Source organism: Desmodus rotundus, chromosome 12, assembly GCF_022682495.2.
Source record: "Desmodus rotundus isolate HL8 chromosome 12, HLdesRot8A.1, whole genome shotgun sequence".
In the NCBI taxonomy this organism is placed as follows: domain Eukaryota; kingdom Metazoa; phylum Chordata; class Mammalia; order Chiroptera; family Phyllostomidae; genus Desmodus; species Desmodus rotundus.
Window position 1 is genome coordinate 50093353 of NC_071398.1, and position 22348 is coordinate 50115700.

Below are 22348 nucleotides of genomic sequence, written 5' to 3' on the forward strand. Positions count from 1 at the left end.
GGGGACTGAAAGGTAATGTAAAAAAAAATGCAATAAAGATTAAATTTTAAAAAACAAAAAAGAAAGCTGATGATAAAATATGGATGTTTTCAAAAAGTTATCATCACCAGCAAACATCTCGGCCACATAAAATAAATAAATAAATAAATAAATAAATAAATAAATAAATATTTTAAAACTGAATCAGTCAGTGAATGCATCAATAAGTGGAACAAGTCTCTCTCTCTCTCTTTCAAATCAATAAGTAAAACAGAAAAAATTAAAGCAACCAATGAATACATAAGTGGAACAACAAATTAATGACTCTCTCTCTCTCTCTCAAAGCGATTAAAAAAATAATAAAATAAAGGGGATGTGAGGTCTTATGACTGTTTTCTCCAAGCCTCTGTCAGTCTCCAAGTAACCACGTCCCCTGCCAGCACGGCCTGCCCCTCTCTCCGTCCCCCACTGAAGCCGCCCTTCCTCCTCCAGCCTCTTCCCCAGCAAAGCCATCTACATGGTGTGGTTACTTGCACTCCTAGCAGCAGCCCCCACCCCTCTCCTTACAAGGCACAGGCGAGTGCGGGTGAGGAGCCAAGTCAGGTCAGGAACCCACAAGGCTCTTTGCTTGAAGTCCTCAGCTTCTCCTCTCACTCGCCCGGGGTTGGGTCCAGAAAGGCCCCTTCTTGGGACTGGGAGGGTAGGTGTAGACACGGGAGGATGCATCCAAGACAGAGAGGGAGCCACAAACAGCAGAAAACAGGCCAGGGTCTCAGGGGCTGTGCACCCCAGAGTTTCCCGCAGAGATGAGGAAACTGGATAGGCATTGGAGAAGCAAAGGGCAGAGCCAGGGGGACATGCCCCCCCTTCATTCTGGGTTCTTTCTTCTGACAAACTGCTGCTGTCGGAGCCAAGAGGGAGAGAAAGAAAGAGGTACATGGGAGAACGTGCCATGGTCGGGTGGTTCCGTTGGTCAGAGCGTCAGCCTCCTATGCCATGGTTGTGGGTTCGACCTCCAGTCTGGTCACTTACAAGAATCAACCAATGAGGTGTGGCTCAGTGGATAGAGCGCTGGCGGGCGAACTAAAGGGTTGCCAGTTCGATTCCCAGTCAGGGCACATGCCAGGCCCCCAGTAGGGGGCGCATGAGAGTCAATCAATCACACATTGATGTTTTTCGCCCTCTCTTCCTCCCTTCCTGTCTCCACCTGAAACTAGTATAGTATGGTATGTTCACCGTCAGAGAAATAAATTTTCAAAAATTAAAAAAAGAAAGACAGAGACGAAGAGAGAACACCACACACAATTTTAAAATAGATTTTATTTATTTTTAGAGAGAGGGGAAGGGAGGGAGAAAGAGGGAGAGAAACACCAATGTGTGGTTGCCTCTCACATGGCCCTGCTAGGGGGCCATGTACCCATGCAACCCAGACATGTGCCCTGACTGGGAATCGAACCGGTGACCCGTTAGTTCCCAGCCCGTATTCAGTCCACTGAGCTACACCAGCCAGGGAGCAGACACACATTTGATTTGTTCATCCAACAAATACTGAGTTCCAAACAAGGTGCTTCACACAGGAGAGAAGTGGAGGCAGCAAAATGGCGAGAGATTCACGCACCTGCAGGGACACCTGGGAGAAACTGAGGCACAAACCTACTAGGATACAAAGAGACAGAGGGAGTGATTCTTTTTTTTTTTTTTTTAATCCTGACCCAAGGACATTTTTTCGTTGCTTTTAGAGAGAGAGAGAAACATCAACGTGAGAGACAAACATCGACCAGCCGCCTCCATATGCGCCCCAACCTGGGATTGAACCCGCAACCCAGGTCCATGCTCTGAAGTGGGTATTGAACCTGCAACCTTTTGGTGTATGGAATGACCCTACAACCAACTGAGCCACCCTGTCCAGGTCAGAGGGTGTGATTTTTGAATAAACGCAGAGCCTGACACACTAGTCAGAGGGAGGAGGAAGGCAGCATGCATTCGTGATGGAAAGGGGGAAACTGAGTCAGAGAAACATTTCCCCTGTGGGATGCATCCCTGTGCTGACCTCGCCGGCCAGCAAATAAAAGTCCCTGTGGTGGGTGATTCCTCACCCACATCCATCCTCCGAGCTGGCTGTCCTCGCCTCACGTCCTGGTCTCCTGAGCTCCCCCTCTCATCACCCTCCACCTAGGCCTCCTCCTCCTGGCCTCTCCAAAGACATGAAAGCTGGAGTCACGGAGCTGGACTCGCAGAGCCAGGAGACACCAAGACCAACTCCAGTGAGGTGAGAGCAGGGAGGTGGGGCGTGGGGGACAGGGGTGCAGGGGGCTGGGCTGCAGGGGGACGGGGCAGGCCCGGGAATGGGTCGGAGGACTGCATGACAATGAGGCACTTTCAGACCTTGGAGAAGGGCTGATGCCTCTGGGATTCCTTGACTCCGGTCATTCCCACGTTGTGGACTTTGGAGAGTTCCTGTCTTGTTTCCAATATGTTCTTGCTTCCCTCAGCCAACTCCCTCATTTTCTTTAAACCATCGCGTTCCAAAACGGAGTTCCAGGAACTCCGCAGGAAACCTCGGGGGACTGTTTTATTTTCCATCATATTCAATACACTTAAGACAAAAAAACGTAGAGATGAATGTTGGTTAACCAAATGGTATTGCGAATTTAGTGTTAAAAGTGAGACAGAGAAAAACAAACGCTGTAATTGTATGAGCTCCTTTCCGGGTGGAATAAAAAAGAAAAAAATTCATAGCCCTGGCCGGGTGGCTCAGTTGGCTGGAACATCGTCCTCATACACCAAAAGGTTTCGGGTTCGATCCTAGTTGGGGTGCGTATGGGAGGGAACTGATTGGTGCTTCTCTCTCCCTCCATCTTCTCACTCTCCAAAATTTATAAATTTATCCCTGGGTGAGGGTTTAAAACAAAGAAAACCTCACAGAAAAGGAGATCAGGTTGTAGTGGTTGACAGAGGTGGAGGCGGGGGAGGGGGTCAAAAGGCAGAAACTTCCAGTTACAAGGAAAATCAGTTCTGGGGGGATAATGTACAGCACAGTGACCATAGTTGACAACGCTGTATCTGAACGTTGCTAAGGGAGTAGATCTCGAATGATCTCATCACAAGAAAAAAAAATTTTGTGCCCCTCTAACGTGACGCATGTTAGCTGAATGTACTGTAGTAATCACTTTGCAGTATATGTAAGTCGAGTAATTATGCTGAACACATGAAAGCTCACGTCAATTATAACCTCAATAAAACAGGAAGAAAAATATGTTAGAGGAATGGCTCTCGTGTTGACAAAACAAACAAATAACTAAAACAAACACAAGGAGATTTTGTCAGGTGGTTTCCAGGCTCTCTACTGCCTTGATGGTCGTCGATGGGCTCCCCCGTGTGTGCCTGCGTCCAAACTCATCAAAATGATGAGTTTGCAATTTTTTGCACGTTGATTATACTCCCCAAAGCTAAAATAAAATAAACTCACCACCCTCTACTTGCAATTTTTAAAATGTGTGCTTTTTTTTTTTTTGCATGTTGATTATGCCCTCAAAATTAAAATAAAAATAAACTCACCGCCCTCTCTCGGCGGTGTTCTGCTGCAGGCGCCCAGCCCTGCGGCCCAGCCATGGCTTCCCTGTCTGTCCGGTCCTGGAGCTCCCCGTCCTGCTCAGCCATCAAGTGACCCCCTGCTCCGCACCACCACCCTGGGTGAGCCCTTCCCGACAGCGCCTGCGTCACCCGCCGCCCTCCAGGACCAGTGTCTGCTGTTCCCGGCTGAGCCCGGGTGTGGGGAGAAAGATGTGAAAATATGTCCAGAAAGACAAGGAATTGACTTCCTCTCCTTGGCTCGCGGGGGTAGACTAGAACCCAGCCGAAGTCCAGGGCGTCAGGGTTCAGTTTATCTAAAGTGAAAACGTCCTGAAGATTAGCATCGCCCCCAAAGACGCCACCCAAGTACCCCCCCCCCCGACCCCCCCCCCCCCCCCCCCCCCGTCGTGCTGGTGTAACTGCCCCAGGGCGGGGGGTGGTCCAGCTGCAAAGGACCGGGTCCCACCCCTGCCTTTCTCCTCAGGAGCCCAGGTCCCTAACCCCTAACTGGTGTTCCAGGCCACACTGTGAGGACCCCTGGTTCTGGGCTGTGGAGACCCCCGCTGAGGTTGAAATCCTGGTTCTGCAACTTTTTAGCAGCATGAATTCTGGCAAAACTGCCTAATCCCTTTGTCCCTGGATGTTCTTTGTAAAACTACTGGTGGTCGCTCAGTTGGTTAGAGCGTCGTCCCATTAGCCAAGGTTGTGGGTTCAGTCCCATGTCAGGGCACATACAAGAAGCATCCAACGAATGCATAAATAAGTGGACCAACAAATTGACCTTTCTCTCTCCCTCCCATTCCCTCTCAAATAAATTTTTAAAGAACTAGAGGGTGAACTGAGTTCGTCCTCGCAAGACCCTGGTGGGGAGATGGCACGCTGATGTTATCCCTGACTTGTGGGGTGCCCGCCACCTTCTCCGTCACTCTGTCTTGATCTCTCCATCTCTGTCCAGGGCCACGGAGGCCGGACACCCAATAGTGCCGGCTACCTTCTGGGTCCCGGTAAGTGAGCCTCTCTGAGCGCTCCATCCTTGGCAGCCTTGGACCCTCAACCCACATCCACTGAAGTCCACAGGTTTTATACCCATCCTGGAGTCAGAGCACTGGGTTCAAGTCCCAGCTCTGCCACTTGCTTGGTGTGTGACTTTCATCTCCCTGGGTTTCCTCATCTGTGACAATGGGTACAAGATGGCTCCTGCCTCATAAGGATGTTGGGAAAACTCCTCCATCCCTTGCTCCCCATGTCCCCACGTACATCCTTACTGGGTGCTTGGCCACGTGCTGCCTAGTGACAATCCTGTGACATAAGGAGAAGCCCCGTGGAGCTCAGGGCAGGGTTTATGCTGGGCCTCATTCGGGGGCCCAGCAAACCCAGCCTCCGGCAACGGCGTGGCGGAAGGCACCTGAGATCTCGATCCACACGTACCTAGGCGGGTTCAGATGCCATTTCTGCCACTTGGAGTGGTCCCTGTGAGCAGGTGACTTTCCTTCCCAGAGTCACAGTGTCCTCACTGGCAGGTAGGGATGGTCACAATGGCTAGGGTTATCATTACCTCCCAAGGGCCACCTGGCCTTGTTCTCCCCCCTCTCCCCAACCCCAGTGCTCCTGCCCCAGAGTGCTGACCAGGACGGGAGGAAGGTGACGACCCTGGAGACCCTGTAGAAGGCCATTGGCGAGTCATCTTCATCACTGCCTTCCGTGCGCCCACTGTGGCTTTGGAAACCAGCCACTGTGGGGGCCATGCGCTCCTTGGCAGACTGTTCAAATGCCCAGAAGAGAGTCAGCATATGGGAGGAGCAAAATGAGTCATGGTTGTTATTTGTAATGTTATCTCCTTGCAAGACCACCTCCCCAGCCACTTCCCCCTGGCTCGCCCCACTCCTGCTATCTCCTTGCCTGACCGTGTAATATCTCTGAGATTTCCCTCCCATTCTCACTCCACATCTTGAGAGAGAGAATCTTGGAAGTGCATGGGGGTTCAGACACCTGAATCTGTACACCGTGAATGCAGCCTATGAATTGGACCCAATTTTCTCATAGTTGGCACCTGCCAAATGGGGTTGGTGGAGTGTATCTAAGGCAGGATTTTCAGCCTCAACAGTGTTGACATTTGGGGCTGGGTTGTTCTGTTCTGTGGGGGCATCCTGTGCACTGGGGGGTGTTTAGCAGCATCTTTGGCCTCCCCCCCCACTAGATGGCAGGACAAACTCCAAGCTGTGATAACCTAAAATGTCTGCAGACATTGTCAAATGTCCCGAAGGGGGCAAAATCGCCCCTTGATGAGACCCACTGAGTACTTTAAGATCTCAAGAAAATAAGGAAGTAGTATAAAGTCCTGTTGAAGACGTAGTGATTTTTGGCTTTGTTCCTAGACAAGTTACCCTATTTCCACCCTCAGCCTGTCTCCAAGAAGACTCGGAGGGAGGCTCTCACCAAACCAGAGATTGGAGGTAAAGGCAGGGGAGATGTGGGAGGGAGAAATAAATATGAGAAGGAGAAAAGGGAAGTGGCAGATAGAGCACTGAAGGTCAGGGAGGATGGAGAGGAAACAGGGATCCAACAACAACCCCTCTTACTTACAACCACCACCCCTACTCTCAACTCAGAATGCCCATCTGGCCTGGAATCTGCTTTCTTGAAACACTGGGTCCCTTTCACTCTGAGATCTTTGCACTCACTATTGGCTAAGTCTAGAAAGTTCTTGTTCTAGAGCTTTGCACTGCCAGATCCTTCCTGTCCTTCAGAAATCATTTCAGTCTCCCCTTCCGCCTCAGATGTTTTCCCTGAAACAAAGCTCCTTTTTTTCTCTTTTTTCCATCCTGTTATATTCCAACAGTAACATTGGTCGTCATATGATGCCTCCTTGCTTCATATATTTATCTGTTTATTCTCCACCTTCTCCCAATAAAATCTAAGCTCCATTTGAGGAGGGAGCTTCTTTGTCTTGCTCACTGCTTAGTACAATGGGTCCTTGGTAAATATTTGTTAAGGGACTGAACTAAATTGCCCAATAAAGGCTGCACGTGCCACCATCCCACCCAACCACAATCAAGGTCAATGCTCAATCTCCAGCTTTGCTTGCCTTCCTACAGTTGGATGTGCAGCCCCATTCCATTTCCTTCTCCACTTTTTTGAAATTAACCCCATGTTTTTATTTCAACTGCATTTAATTCATTTGAAAAGCATATATTGGACATCTACCAACCCTGGAGATGCCATGCTGTCTCAATTCACTAATCCTGTGCCAACCCTGAAAATACCCACTACCAACATGTGGCTTCTTGACATGGAGGTGGAGTCTTGGCAGAGTAGCTCAGCTGGTTAGAGCGTCGTCCCAGTGCACCAAGGTCACAGGTTCGATCTTCGGTCAGGGGACACACAAGAATCAACCAATGAATGTATAAATAAATGGAACAATAAATTGATGTTTCTCTCTCAAATCAATCAATCAATAAATAAATTAAAAAAACATGGGGATGGCACAGGGGAATCTGTGGGTGGATGAAAACAAAGAGAAGGTTGAAAAAAAAGGAAAAAAGGGGGAGGAAAGGGAAGGCTGTTGGATCTGAGATGAACTAAAAAGGTCTTTCTCCCCAGTTTCACCCTCAACTTCGGGGAGAAGTGGGGGCAGACCCAGTCGAAGTTCACCTCTGTCTTGCCCACAGATCTGGGTGTGCTCAGCAAGAACATCCCCATGGAGGGAGCGGTCCTGCCTTGGGAGAGGTCACCAGAGTCTGCTCCTCATTATTCTCCTCTGCGGCTTCTCCTGAAACCCAGTCTAGACCCCTCTGCCAAGACGAAGACCCTGAAATTCCATCCCCAAATTTCATGAAGAAAATTTGGAACATTTGGTGAATTTGTCTCAAAAGTCCCTGACCTGTGTCAGGTTTTACTGATTTATCTTTGGAAGGAGTATAAAGTAAATTAACAGAGTCAAGAAATTAACAGAGTCACTTAGCAAATTCTGGGGCCAATTGGGAAGCATTCCTGCAGTCCATCAAAAGTAAGTGTCTTCTTTGGGAGTCATCCGATCAGAACATGAGTTGTTGAATGATACAATATTAATACCCTTTCCACTCAGAGAGGCTATGACATCTTGACTTAAAAAGATTCTCCAAAGTATATCATGCCTGCCTTTCAAGGCATGAAGCAGAATGGAGAGAATAAATTTTTTCCCAAATAATCAATGTCTTATTTTGTTAGTTAGTATGGTAATTTATTGGGGGTAGCAAAATCAAGGATGATAGGGTCAGGTGTGGGAATATAACTTTTTGGAAACAAGAGATCTTGGATTATCTAATGAAAGGACCTAAATTTAATTCCAGTTTCTGGCTGTCGTCCATTCCTGGGTATCTGACCTACTCTGTGTTTAGTGGTCCATTAGTTGCTTTTTTTAATCCTCACCTGAGGACATTTTTTTTTCATTGAGTTTAGAGAGAGAGAGGCAGGGAGAGAAACATTGATGTGAGGGAAAAACATCAGTAGGCCTCCTCCCATATGTGCCCGGACTACGGGGGTGGAAACCACAACCCAGTCATATGCCCGGGCTGGGAACCAAACCCCCAGCCTTTTGGTGTACTGGACAATACTTCAACCAATTGAGCCACAGCGACCAGAGTGCGTTTTACACTTTCAAGTGGTTGAGAAAGAACAAAGAAGAATGTAGGCAGAGGCTGCAAAAGCCTAAAATATCTTTTTAAAAAATTATTGATTTGAGAGAGAGAGAGAGAGAAACATCAATTTGTTGTTCTATTAACTTATGCATTCTTCTTGTATGTGCCCTGACCAGGGATCGAACCCCCAACCTTAGCATATCGGGACAACACTCTAACCAACTGTGCTACACAACCGGGGCAAGCCTGACGTATTTATTATTTCACTCTTGACCTGGAAAGTTAGCCAATCCTTGCTGCAATGACTCCAACACAATGGAAATGTTTTCTTCTTCATGCAACAGTCCCGGGAGAGTGTCTCCAGTCAGCCAGGGACTCTCTTCTAATGACTGAGATGCCAAGATTCATTCTACATAGCGGTTCACCTGTCACTTAGAGTCATGTCTTTGGTTGCACCCTACCAGTGGGAAGGGAAAGGAATATTGGGTGAGGGGGACCCGTGCTTCGTCATCGCCATCTGGCCACTCTAAGCTACAAGGCACATTGGGAGATGGGGAGGTCTTTGAAAGGACAGAAGACCCTCATTCCAGGACTCCCTCCATGTGTCCTGGTGACTCACCGAAGCTGGGAGACCCATCTCCTGTGCTCAGAGGTGTCCGGTGAGGGACACACCTGAGGAAGGAGGAGGGAGGGGCATACGTATCTGGCCACAGTCCCTCCTTCATCAAATTCCCCAAACTAGTCTTTTAAAAATACTGAACAATGGTTTGGTTGTGATACAATCAATACATGTAACCCGAAATTTACCGTGTGCACCATTTCCAGCGCACGGTTCAGAGACGCTGGAGATACTGAGCACATTCTAACACGGTGCAGACATCACCACCGCCCGCCTCCGCTCCACAGCTCTTCTCCTCTTGCAAAACAGACACTCCGTCCTCATCAAACAACAGCCCCCCTTCCTCCCCCAGCGCCCGGCACTCACCGTTCTCCTTTCCGTCTCCAATCGCAGCATTTGTCGTTTTGTGTCTAGTTGATTTCACTGAGCATAATGTCCCCAAGGTTCATTCGTGTTATAGTGTGTGAGAGGATTTCCTCTTTTTTTGTTGTTGTTGTTTAAATTTTATTTATTTTATTTTTAGAGAGAGGGGAAGGAAGGGAGAAGAGGGAGAGAAACATCAATGTGTGGTTGCCTCTCCTGCGTCCCCTACTGGGGACCTGGCCGCAACCCAGGCCTGTGCCCTGACTGGGCTGATCCTTTGGTTCCCACGCAGTTCAGCACCCCAATCCACTGAGCCACACCAACCAGGGCGTATTTCCTCTCTCTTTTTTTTTTTAAAGGCTGAATAATATTCCATATCGCTTGGGGAAGCCTTAAAAAAAAAAGCTTGCCCTGGCTGGCATAGCTCAGCGGATTGGGCATGGGCTAAAAACCAAAGGGTTGCCGGTTCGATTCCCAGTCAAGGCACATGCCTGGGTTGCTGGGCCAGGTCCCCAGTGGGGGCCACATGAGAGGCAACCACACATTGATATTTCTCTTTCTCCCTCCTTTCCCCTCTCTCTGAAAATAAATGAATAAAATCTTAAAAAAAAATTCTGTGAGTCACCAAAAAATTTATTAAAAAAAAAAAAAAAAAGCTCTCTAAGCCCTGACGTGTGTGGCTCAGTTGGGAGGATATCGTCCTCCAAAATGAAAGGTTGCTGGTTCGATTCTTGGTCAGGGCACATGTGTGTGTTGGAGGGTTCGGTTATCGGTCAGTGTGTGTAGGAGAGGCAGCTGACCAATGTTTCTTTCTCACCCTGATGTTTCTCTCCTTTCCTTCTTCTCCTCTCTCTCTAAAAAAAAAGAGAGAAAAAAAAACTAAGCCGGGCTCCAGACGAAGTAACTGTCTGAGGGTGGGGCAAAGGCCTCCCCCCCCCCTCCCCGGGGGATTTTTGTTTGTTTGTGTTTTGTGCTCCTATTATCTGAGGAGTGAATCTTGTCAAAGCTGATCTCCTTGGGGGGGCCACGTTTGAGGCTTTAGTGGTAGGTTACAAAAGAGAGAGTCAACAGTGGATTAATCCCCTTATCTCTCCTTCAGGGCTTTAGTACTAAAATGGATTAGTCTCTGACTTAATACTCTCTGCCAAGATTGTCAACTACAGACAACACCTCCGGCCGGGGCTTTCTCAACTTTAGCACTACTGACTTTTTGAAGGGGACCACTTTGTTGTGGGGCCATCCCGTGTATTGAAGAATGTTGAGCAGTGTGCCTGGCCTCCCACCCACGAGATGGCAAGAACATCCCCTCCCCCATGTGATGACCAAAAATGTCTAGACATTGCCCAATGTCCACTACACATTTTACAAATATCCATTCAGTCCACAAAGTTATCCTGGACTGAGAATCCCCATCCTAAAGGATATTACCTTCCAGGCCAAATAAGGAAACTAACCCAGAAACGAAAGACTATAAAAATATTTCACAAACAAAAGACAAGAAAAAAAAGAAAAAAAAAAAAAAAACTCCACCAGTGCAGATACCTTCAGAAACAGGAATATTTGAACCATCATCCAAGAAATACAAATACGGGTAACAGACATCAGGAAAGAAATCAGCCAAATGCAATAAGAATAAAATTTAAAAACATCAATGTAGTTGAATATTAGTTAAAGTAAATATATTTTATATATTATATATAACAGATGGAATAAAAAACCACTTTAGTTGGGACTTAGCGTAGGATGAACACAACAGAAAGACAAATCAAAGAGGTGGAGACAATATGGGAGACTTTTCTTAAAACGAGAAGGTGTGAAGAATTTAGAGAGGTAACAGGACGCCTCCAAAGAGGAGAAAATAAAAACGGAAAGGATGACATATTCAAAGAAATAATGGTGATTAGGGAGTTCCCATGAATTCTCACCCAGATTCCGAGTGATTTCTTCTTGTATAACCCTCCTAAAGCAGGAAGGCAGCAAGAGCGCAGTATTGTTAACTACACAGATTGCATTTGGACAAGCAGGGCAGAGAGACCAGGGGTCCTGGGTGAGAAAGAAAAGCAAACAAATTAATATTTCCAGGGATAGGTTTGCTATTGAGACATTTAACAAGGCGTTTTGTCTGGGCAGGGACCTGGCCGAATCGCGGATGACGTCCCAGCTCATTGTTAAGAAGGATTCGTGAACAGTTTATGCTGGAACAAAATGAGCTCAGAGTTTCCATAGACCTGCCAACATTAGCCATTTCAGCTCAGTTGAGACTTTACAGCAGATCTAAGATTAAAATAACGAAGGCCAGGGTGCTGTGAACCTAAACTAACTCTAAAAATGTAAAGTCTTAAAAATAATGTTTTGAAGGCTATGAACAATGAGATGAATTTCTAGAATGAAGGAGTCGGACGAGGTGGGTAGGTAGATGGTGGTGTGGGGCAGAGCCCCGTTAATTCCGGGTCTCGCCATTGTTCACGCTGACTTGTTGACATCACTTCGATTGTTTTTAGGGGAAAAAAGATCAGGAAGCATCAGAAAATAATCATCACAATTTGGGGGGGCAAAACAACCTTCAATCAGATACTTGGTTGACATTATCTTCTACTCATCTGCACCCCACACAAGGTACCGATAACCTCCCCACTCCCGTTCTACTCACAAGGAGTTTGAGATTCGTAGGCTTAAAAGACTGGTTTTAAGATTCCATATAGATTTAAATCAAAATCAGCCCAAAGCCAACCACCTTCCAATTCATTTAAAAGGTTAAACAAAAAAACTGTTTTACTTGTTAACCTGACGCAAACATCTCACTATTTGAACGGATTTGTTCTGATTTGATAGACACCAGGAATTTCCAGACCGGTGACTGAAAGATGCCCACTCCTTGACTAAAATTCAACATTGACTTGGTGATTCAAGCAAAAACATTCAGACCCCCCCGTTACAGCTTTTCAGGTTTTATAGCGTGTAATTTGCGGGAACAAAAAGCCAAGGTCCATGTAGAGCCCCACTCTGTCTATAAACCGCCTTTTTTCAACCCTGGGGGGAATGAAATGTAGACTGGTGTCTGTGTGCTTTTTCCTGGTTTCTATTGTTTTTATTTTTTTAAACTATTTTTAAAAATGTATTGATCTTACAGAGATAGAGGAAGGGAGAGAGAAGTCAATTTGTTGTTCCACTTATTTATGCATTCACTGGTTGATTCCTGAATGCACCCCGACCGAAGACTGAATCCAAAACGCTGGCATATCGGCCGGACTTTCTAACCCACTGAGTACACAGCCAGGGCTTAAAAAACTATTTTAATTTTTTTCTCTATAGTTTTTAACAAAAGGTTAAGTTGACTAATATCAAACCAGTTATTTAATCTGTTTCAAACAACAGGTTAATGTATTAATTTCAAGATACTAAAAATAGTTTAAAATGTTTTTAAAATGGCTATTTCTTGTGTATGAATAGTTACTGTTCGCTTGCTCCATATCCTGGCATGCTAAATTGGTATGAGGCCATTGTTTTACTCTCCTGGCGTTCGGTCTCTGGTTTATGTGTCTGCTCGGAAATACGTTCTTCTCACACTTTGTCATCTTATTTATTTTTTATTTTAAAATATTTATCTATTTTTAGAGAGAGGGGAAGGGAGGGAGAAAGACAGGGAGAGAGACTTCGATGTGGGAAAGAAATATCTGTTGTTTGCCTCTCTCCCGGCCGAAGACTGAACCCGCAACCTAGGTATGTGCCCTGACCAGAAATTGAATCCACGAACTGTTGTTTTATGAGAGGATGCCCAACCTACTCAGCCATACTGCCCAGGGCTATGTGTGGTTTATATTTTAACCTCAGGTCTCCACCGGGGACGGAACCGCCGACCCAGGCTTGGGCCCTGACCCGGAATCAAACGCGGGACCTTTCGCTCTGCTAGACAACACCCAACCCACCGAGCCACACCGGTCACAATACAACAGACAGATGATGTATTGTAGAATTGCATACCTGAATCCTATGTGATTTTATTAACCAATGTCACCCCAATAAACGCAATAAAAATAAACTCAAAAAATAAATAAATTTAAAAAATCATTTACAGTTAACGGAAAAGTAGGTGATCCCCAACTGGTTAAAACTTCTAGATCTCCTATTTCTTTGTTATGTTTGTCTACGGCTGTAGATATCTTGATTTCTTCAAACACTTCAGGCGTATGATAAATAACTCACTAGACTAGACCAAAGCATTAAATGTTGGGTCCAACGGAGGGTTATTTTTTCTCCTCGTGAAGTTTCAGCGGAAAATTTAATCAACGCGGATTGTCTAAAAAAGTGGGTGGCTCCTTGGTCTTCGACCAATCCCAGGACTGACAGGAACAGGAGGCGGGGCCTGGAGCTTCTATATAAACGGAGACCTTGCAGTTCGTGGCGCAGTCAGTCAAGCTCCAGACTTGGAGAGACTGAGGCTCTGGTGACGCGGAGGAGGAGGTAAGGGTCGGCTGGGGATGCCTGAGGGCGTTAGGAAATTAGGATGGATGGAGGTGGGCTTCGGAAAGATTTGGGTTTATCTTCATGGTGCATTATTTCTGTGATCTTGTGAAAACGAGATCTCCCTTGCACCCTGCTCTCTTTGATTTCTTGTATAACTCCTGGTTTAACATGCACGATGCGGTTTACATTTTATTTATTTAGAAAAAAAGATTTTGTTTGTTTGTTTTTTGAGATAGGGGAAGGGAGGGAAAAACAGAAGGAGAGGAACGTCGATGTGTGAGAGAAATATCATCTGATGCCTCTCGTTCTTGCCTCCACCGGGTTCTAACCCACAACCCAGGCATGCGTCCTGACTGGGAATCCAACCAGTGACTTTTAGCTTTGCGGGATGTGGCCCAACTAACTGATCCACATTCGTCAGGGCTATTTTCCCTTTTTATCCTCACCCCAGGATGTGCTTAGAGAGGGGAAGAGAAGGAGAGAGAGGGAGAGAGAGAGAGAGAGAGAGAGAGAGAGAGAGAGAGAGAGAGAGAGAGATCAATTGGTTGCCTCTCCCACACGCCCAGCCCGAAGACTGAACCCACAACCTAGGTATGCGCCCTGACCAGAAATTGAATCCACGGCCTTTTTGTTTGATGGGAAGGTGCCCAACCTACTCAGCCATACAGCCCAGGGCTATGCATGGTGTATATTGTAAACCAGGGTTTCTCGGTCTTGGCACTATTGACATTTTTGGCCAGATTAATTTGTATTTTGGGGTGGAGGAGCCCTCCCGTGCATCACAGGTGTGCCTCTTTCCTCCCCATGCCCACTTGTGACAACCAAAACCGCCTCTGGATACTGTCAAATGTGTCCGGGTTGGGAGAGCCCGATCTCCCGGGTTTGGGGAGATCGAGGGCCACTGCTTGAAGTATTAATCACCACAACCAATAACGGTTATCAGCAACCTCTTATTTTACCTTCAATTTAAGGGGTAGATTTTATTTATTATCCCATCTTACGAGAAGGGTTCTCATTCTGGGAGGGGTGGATGATTTGCTCAAGACATCACCGCTAATTAAACTGAAGCATGACCCTGGGCTGAATGAGCTTCCCCCAAAGGGTCTGATGTATGAAGAAAGTCGACCATTAGGGGTTTTAGGCAAATGTGTTACCTTTACGTTTTTCTGTATGGGATGCGGTTTTCCTAAGGAGGTTCCTAACCAAGGCACATTACTGCTTAGAAAGAATCGCTGGATTTTTACAATCCACTGGGTAAAATCAAGCCTCTGATAATATGATGACGCGTCCCACACGTCCCGTCAACATTAGAGACCATGTTTTCTGCAGCTGGGAACGTGGGCATGTAGGTCTCCCCAAAGTTGAATACCGAAATGTGTACCTGTTTCACTTATTTATTTTTTGCAGAGAGAGGCTGTATGTTTCTTTCTTTTTATGTTTATTTATCGATTACAGTTGACATACAATATTATATTATTGTCGTTTCGGGCATACGGCATAGTGATTAGACATTTATATAACTTAAGAAGTGATGCCCCAATAAGTCTAGGGCCCCGTCTGGCCCCATCCAAAGTTATTACAGTATTACTGACTGTGTTCCCTGTGCTGTACTTTACATCCCCATGACTGTTCTGTAACTGCCAATTAGTACCTTTTTTTAATTATTACTTTATTGTTCTTCAATTACAGTTGTCTGCATTTTCTCCCCACCACTCTCCCCCAATTAGTACTTCTTAATCCCTTAACCCTCTGCACCCAGCCCCCCCAACCCCTCTTCTCTCTGGCGACCATCTGTCTGTTCTCCACGTATGTATGAGTTTGTTTCTATTTTGTTTGTTTACTTTGTTCTTTAGATCCCACATATGAGTGAGACCATATGGTGTTTGTTTTTCTCTGACTTACTTCACTCAGCACGGTGCCCTCCAGGTCCATCCAAGTTGTTAGCTACGGCAACATTCATTCTTTTTGACGGCTGAGCCGTATTCCTTTGTAGAGAAGCACCACTTCTTTAGCCAGCCGTTGATTGACGGGCTCTTAGGTTGCTTCCTCATCGTGGTTCTGATTTTATTGTTTTCTGTGACTGTGTGTTTTTCTTGAATGTGAAAGGAACCCAAAGGGATTAAAAATGACCACTTGAATCACCACCTTTTCCCCGATGTCAAACAACCTGAAACGCCTTAATTCCCAGGGTTTCAGGCTCTCTTTTCTCACATTCCAATGCTTGCGCAAACATATGTTCACCTTCCAGACAAAAAACTCCAGGAATGCTTCCCTCCCCGACCTGTCCCAGGGGCCCATCTCTCTCTCTCAGTGACCTTGCCCAGGGCTTCAGAGGGACCCCCACCTCTGGCTGGAAGGAAGATGGTTGTTAAACATCTTGCTTCCTGGAAATTCCAAAGGGCATCAGTTTTAATCCATTTTCTGGGATGAGATTAAGTATATGCAGTCCATTAATCCATTAATCCCAGGAGGTGAACTTGCTGTAGGGGGGTGGGGGTGGGTGAACCAGAATGGGAGGACCCTTTGGTGGTACAAGGTTACCTTTCACAGTAATAAAAACAAGGCTCGCACAACAGTGGGAATGCACTTGTGGCACAAAACCGTACCCTTTAAAAAAGCATTAAAATGGTGAATTTTTTTCCTGTGCATTTTACCACTATAACAAAGTATCTGTAGGAGCCTAATTCTCATAGGATTTGTGTGTGTGTGTGTGTGTGTGTGTTCTCCATTCCCTGGGACAAAGAAGGAAGTGTTAGGGGACAACCTTGGGTTAATATTTTCAATGTTTGCCCTGGCAAGGTGGCTGTCAGTTGGTTGGAGTGTCATCCCATGCACCAGGAGGTTGCGGGTTCGATTCCTGGTGGGAGCGCAAACAGGTGGTAATTGATGTTTCTCTGTCACATTGGTGTTTCTCTCTCTCTCCCTTCCTCTCTCTCTCTCTCCAATCAATTGACATCCTCTGATGAGGGTTAAAAAAAAATCTTCCCCTTGTTGCTACACCACACGGAATTCCCTGGGTGTAAATATGTTTCTGTATCTTCCTACAGAATCATGGCTGATACAGTGATTAAAAACTACCCATCGGTTCTCTGTTCAGGGGTGTCAAACTCATTTTCACCGGGGGCCACATCAGCCTCACGGTTGCCTCCAAAGGGTGGAAATCATCTCGGGACTGTATAAACGTAACTGCTCCTTAACTGTTAAAGAGCTGCAATTACATTCGGCCCTTTGCAGGCGACTGCGAGGCTGATGTGGACCCCGATGAAAAAGTTTGACACTCCTGCTGGATCGTATCTTGATGCAAAGCTATATAAGCTGGTGTCATTATTAAAATAGATTTTGGAAGCATCACACATCATGGCCATATTGAATTTCCAGTTTAGGACAATACTGTCCCAACTCCCAGATGCGAGTGCTGGCCTCCCTGACCTGTGTGCACTTAGGAGTCAGAATCTAGGGGGCCATTCAGATGCGGAGACCAGCATGTATAATCAAAGGTGGATGTCAGAGAATAATAGTATGGGTTAACTTCTAGGGTATTAAATATGGGACCCGTGAGTGGTGTCTCATATTGTGAGGAGGGTTTTAAGGGGAGGGAAGGGTGGAGTAATAGGTTAAACTCATTTTATCTGCCCCCCTCACACCCAACTTCTGGGTTTATTACAGAGTAAACCCCTTCTTTGGGTCTCCATTAGTTGCTGGCTTCAGGAAGAGTTTGCTCGAGTTACATTGAAAAATTTTCCAGTGAATATGGCTGCAAACCAGACATTCCTGTGGCGTCCTGGGAAACCGCAGGAAGGCCGGGGATCACAGCTGCCACCATCTGCACCATCTCCGGGAAGCCCTCCTGACAGGCAAGGCTGGGACCCGGAGATGTGGCACGTGGTCTTTAGATCCTTCACCAGCTCGTCAGACCCGGTCCGGGATCTGCGGAAGCTCTCCGAGCTCTGCCGTCTGTGGCTGAGGCCGGACCTGCACACCATGGAACAGATTCTGGACAAGCTGGTGTTGGAGCAGTTCATGATCTCCATGCCCCCGGAGCTCCAGGTCTTGGTCAAGGATCATAACGTGCAGAGTTGCAAAGACTTGGAGGACATCCTGAGACGTAAGGAGAAACCTAAGAAATATGTGAGTAGGAACCTCAGGGTTAGCTTGGGGAAGGGCGGGCGGGCGGGCCGGCATGGGGGCTGGACTAGAAAGGGCAGGAGGGATCGTTTCTACAACATTGGTTCTCCAGTGGGGAATCCTCGGTGATATCTGGAGACATTTTGTGCTGTCACGGTGGGGAGCAGAGAGGATGCTAGAGGCCAGAGGTGCCGCTGACCGTTCTGTCCTGCACAGGACGGAATGATCCGGCCTCGAATGTCAACTGTGTTGAGGTTCAGAAACCCTAGTCTGTGCCCACGCAAAGCGAGTCGGGTCGGATGCATACAGGGAATATAAGGCATGCGGTTCTCATCTTGTTTGCTGTTCTCCCCACAGACCGTAGTCAGCATCGAAGGACAGAAGTTTCTTGTGCAAAATTCGGATGTCCAGATGGCTGACGTGGAAGTCGGGGAGGAGGACCCTGTGATGGACTTGTCCACGAAGTCCCAATCCTTCGTGTGTAAGGTGGAGGTACATGCCGAGAACAGCCGGGAGGTCAGCGAGGAGCCAGAGAATCAGCCAGAAATCGAGGACACGTCAAGGGAGCCGGTGAGTGTGTAATGCCCTAACCTCTGGGGACAGGTGGGAGAAGGTACAAGAGGAAGAAGCAGTGGGGGGAGTAATTGGAGCCTTCGGCCCAGGACAGATCAGGACCCATGAATGCATCCCAGGGATGCATTAAATTCCTAGACATTTCTGAACTAATGTGGACATTAAAGACTCACCAACCTTTATCCTTCCCCCACAGATAGGCCAATGAACTCAAAGCTAATTGTCCTCAAAGGCATTTCATGAATTGATAATTGTCCAAAGAACCCATTTGGGGATCTTGCAATTAAAGGAGCGGTTCTCCCCTGGAGTCCTTTTGCCTCCGAGGAGACCTTTGCAAACAGCGGGAGACATTTTTGGATGTCCATCGAGGTGGGGGATGTTATTGATGTCCAGTGAGCAGCCAGGGCTGCTGTTCATCATCCTAAATGCACAACAGAATAATCCAGCCCAAATATCAATGGGGATGACTCAGGAAACCTGGGGCTAGAATCACTTTGCTTCCGTAGTCTGGAGCAGGGAGCATTTGGGATGGCCTGAAGAGGTACGCTTAGGGAATTAAGGGTAAAAACTGTGAGATACAGCCCTGACTGGTGTAGCTCAGTGGGTTGGGCATTCTCCTGCAAACGGAAAGGTTCAATTCCCCGTAGGGCATATGCCTGGGTTGCTGGCCAGGCCCCTGGTTGGGGGCAAGTGAGAGGCAACTGATCGCTGTTTTTCTCGCACATCCATTTTTGAAAAAAAAGAAAAACAAAAACCTTGTTAGAATAGACTTGATTGAAATGTATGGTGGGTACAGATGAACAACAGGGAGTCAGGTGATGGTCACTGGGGGCGATGGAGTGGCCCCAAGAAATTCTTGGCAGAGCCCCAGAAATGCACTGTTGGGGTAGCTGGACTCTCAGATCAGGGAGTTGGGTAGGTTGCGGGAAGAAGAGGGAGCTTTCTATGCCTGAATTTAGACACATTCACAATCACTCTCGGTTGTCAGGGACCAACAGCTCTCCTGCCAGAGACCATCGCCAAGGAAGGCGACCCAGAGGGTCTGAGACCGACGCAGGTGTCGGACAAGGACCCGATGGAGGATTGGAAAGAGATAACAGTGCTTATACCTCCAGAGCCTCTGTTTCCACAGGGTCCTGCTGAGGGTGGGTACAGGAACTTCAGTGGAGTTAGTGACCCAGCCAGGCAGCCAACATCTTCATCTCTTGTGGACAGTTGGACCACAACGCCAAGCCTTCTCCATCACCAACGTACCGGAGTGCCCTCCCACCCAATCTCAGGTTTGTACATTCTCCTCCCCTCTACTTACAGTATATTACAGTATATTACAACCAGCATCAGCACTGATTCAAATGTGTTTGCTAGTTTTGAACATGCTCTTGGTTAAATGTTATGTGGTGAATCCCTTCTTCCAGAAGTTTCTGTGGGGACGGAGAGCAAGGAGAACCCGCCAGAAGGAACCGGCACTGAAAACGTGAATGCTGACACAAATTCCACCCACGATTCAGAGACAGACATTGTGCCTCAGCGTCGGAAAAGAAAAGAATCTCAGGGTGCAAGAGGTTCCCTCAGAAGAAGATGCCTCAACACCTCCATTTCCCAAGATGGGCCGGAAGAAGGAGCCGTATTGTCAGAGGAAGAAAGATTCTCCAGACAACTCAGGTCCAAATCAGTTCGTGCACAAAGCACCGTGGGAGCCACTGGTCACCCTGTTGGAAAAACAGCCACAAGCCAAATGCCGTATGAATGTGCAAATTGCAAGAAAACATTTAGTTATGAATCTCAGTTAACTATTCACTACAGGACACACACCGGAGAGAGACCCTTCGGGTGCCAGTCTTGTCCCAAGAGGTTCATGCAGCCTTCGGATCTCCGAGTCCACCAGCGAGTCCACACTGGCGAGAAGCCGTACAGCTGTCATATCTGTCAGAAGTCGTTCGCCCACGACTCCACGCTGCGCGGTCACAAGAAGGTCCACACAAGGGAGAAGCCGTATGCCTGTGAAGTCTGTCAGAAATGTTTCAGCCACAAAGGGAACCTCAACGTCCACCTGCGCACCCACACGGGCCTCAGGCCCTACCGCTGCCCCGAGTGTAACCAGGCCTTCCGTCAGCTGGGGACTTTGAAACGCCACCGGAAAACACATTCAAAGGTGACTTCTGCTGGAGAAGGAAATTAATTTTGTCACCTGTGTTGCAAAAATGATGGATGGCAGCTCAAATGCATACAAGGTTTCTGGAACACAATAGGACTTCTGCACATTGGAATTAAGATCCTTGAATAAGTACAGATCTTCCTTATCGGTTTCTATTTTCTGCTTCACCATAACCTACCATTTTCTTCCTCATAGGGTGGTTTTCGGTTGTTCATGATGCTGCTATTCGTCCAACACAACAAGTCATTGTTTCAATAAATATTCAATAATTCAACCACAATCTCTTATTTGTCCTCCTGTTGTTATTCTTTACTTCATTGTAGAAGGGGGCGATCCCGGCAGGGAGGCCAGATTTACTACAGAACACCCAGTCAAGTGTCCACTTCTGCTTGTCAATGCCATTCCCCACACCTGGACTCCACCTTGAAGGACAGAGTGAGGGTTTAGAAGGAAGCTGAGTGGGTCACACGGGGGCTCCCACGTCTAGCTGTAGCCCCCACCTGTTGCGTCCACACAGCGGGGCTCCTTGTTGGAAATTAAAACCTGCCCAAGCAGAAACTCCTGCCCAGGTCCCACACGCTGGTTTAGCGCGCCCCCCAGGTGGTTGCAATTCAGGTGAACCCCTGAACCGCAGCCCTTCCTCCCTGGTTCTTAGGCCTGGAGCCACCTGGCCCGAGTTTGGCTTCATTGTAGTTTTATTTTGAAATCATTGTAACGTCACAGGAGTTGCAACAAAAGCTCAAGGAGGTCTCGCATATTAAAAACAGGCCTGCCAGCTGCACGGGTGAGCGGATTTAAGCATCCTCAGGGAACAGGGTGGTTGGGCTTGTTTGTATTTCTTCCCATCCCGTTTGCCTCCACTGGGGCTCTCTTCAGAGAGTGGGCAGTGGTTTTGGTCTCAACAGAGCCCGTCATTTCTCAAGCGAACAGCCCTCACTGAAACCTTGCAGCACTGATAAACTTGACCTCGGCTACAGCTACGTAGTAGCTTGACCTTCCCCTTGTCACTGGCTTCTCTCCCGCCTCCTCCTCCCTCTCACACCTTCCTTGTTTTTGCCCCAGGTTTATAAGTATCAACTCGTCTTTTTTATGGGTAAATTACCTCAGATTGTTAGAATGAAAAATTTAAAAATGTATTGGCGTGTACATGTTCACTATGGAGTAATGATAAAATACAGAGAAACTAAAAGAAGACATTTAAGAAGTGTTCTTTCAAAATACAGAGTTTTTTTTAAAAAAAGGTAAGTGGTTTAAAAAATATTTTCTAAATATTTCTAAAAATTCCTGTTAGTACTCAGAGGTATTAATTGTTAAGGTGTTGGCAAGAAACGAAGTGGTTGGGGGTGGGCGTTGTTACATTGGGAGGACTGAGGTTTAAAATGTTAAATGTCTCAAGGTTAGCAGCGTGGAAAATTACCTTGAGTCACTGACGTTAAAGAAAAACATTTCTGACAGGGCAAGGTGCAAGGTCTGAGGAGTGATCAAGAATTGGAAAAATCAGGGCTGCGGCGTTTCTTTGCGGATTCAGGGTTTTCGCAGAACAAGGTGGTGATGACTAAGCGGGTGCTCCAGCAGCGCAAACAGCTTCGTTATTTCGAACATCTTTAATTGTTACGTTGTAACAACTGCGGATTCCAGAGCTCGTTTGTATCGTTATTATGACAAATGTGCACTAGATGACAGCAAAGGCCTTTGAATAGGTTCTTGACAGTTTTGCTCCCAAGTTTTAAAAAGAATTGCTTTTTATAACTTTATTTAGCTACAATTAACGCATCGCAAAAATGTATGAGTGTAATAGCACTTTTCTATTATCACCTGTATGCATAGTTTCAAAAAAGGATGTGTATAGCTTTAGTAATTCTTCTATTTCTTATTTTCCCT

General features: G+C 46.8%; 1 protein-coding gene across 1 annotated transcript; it reads left to right on the forward strand.

Annotated features, from left to right (window-relative positions):
* Nucleotides 1-17364: 17364 nt before the first annotated feature.
* LOC112313889 (zinc finger and SCAN domain-containing protein 5B-like) lies at nt 17365-20491 on the forward strand. Its single transcript, XM_024570505.2, has 4 exons — nt 17365-17742; nt 18097-18309; nt 19301-19457; nt 19728-20491. Exons 1-4 carry the CDS (start codon nt 17365-17367, stop codon nt 20489-20491), a joined length of 1512 nt encoding a protein of 503 aa, XP_024426273.2.
* The last annotated feature ends 1857 nt before the right edge of the window (nt 20492-22348 follow it).

Excerpts from the sequence above, each read along its gene's own strand:
- LOC112313889 (XM_024570505.2), top strand. The coding sequence starts at position 17,365 with ATGGCTGCAAACCAGACATTCCTGTGGCGTCCTGGGAAACCGCAGGAA. Across the intron at positions 17,743-18,096 it reads AGGAGAAACCTAAGAAATAT|ACCGTAGTCAGCATCGAAGG; the intron begins GTGAGTAGGAAC and ends TTCTCCCCACAG. Across the intron at positions 19,458-19,727 it reads TCCACAGGGTCCTGCTGAGG|AAGTTTCTGTGGGGACGGAG; the intron begins GTGGGTACAGGA and ends CCCTTCTTCCAG.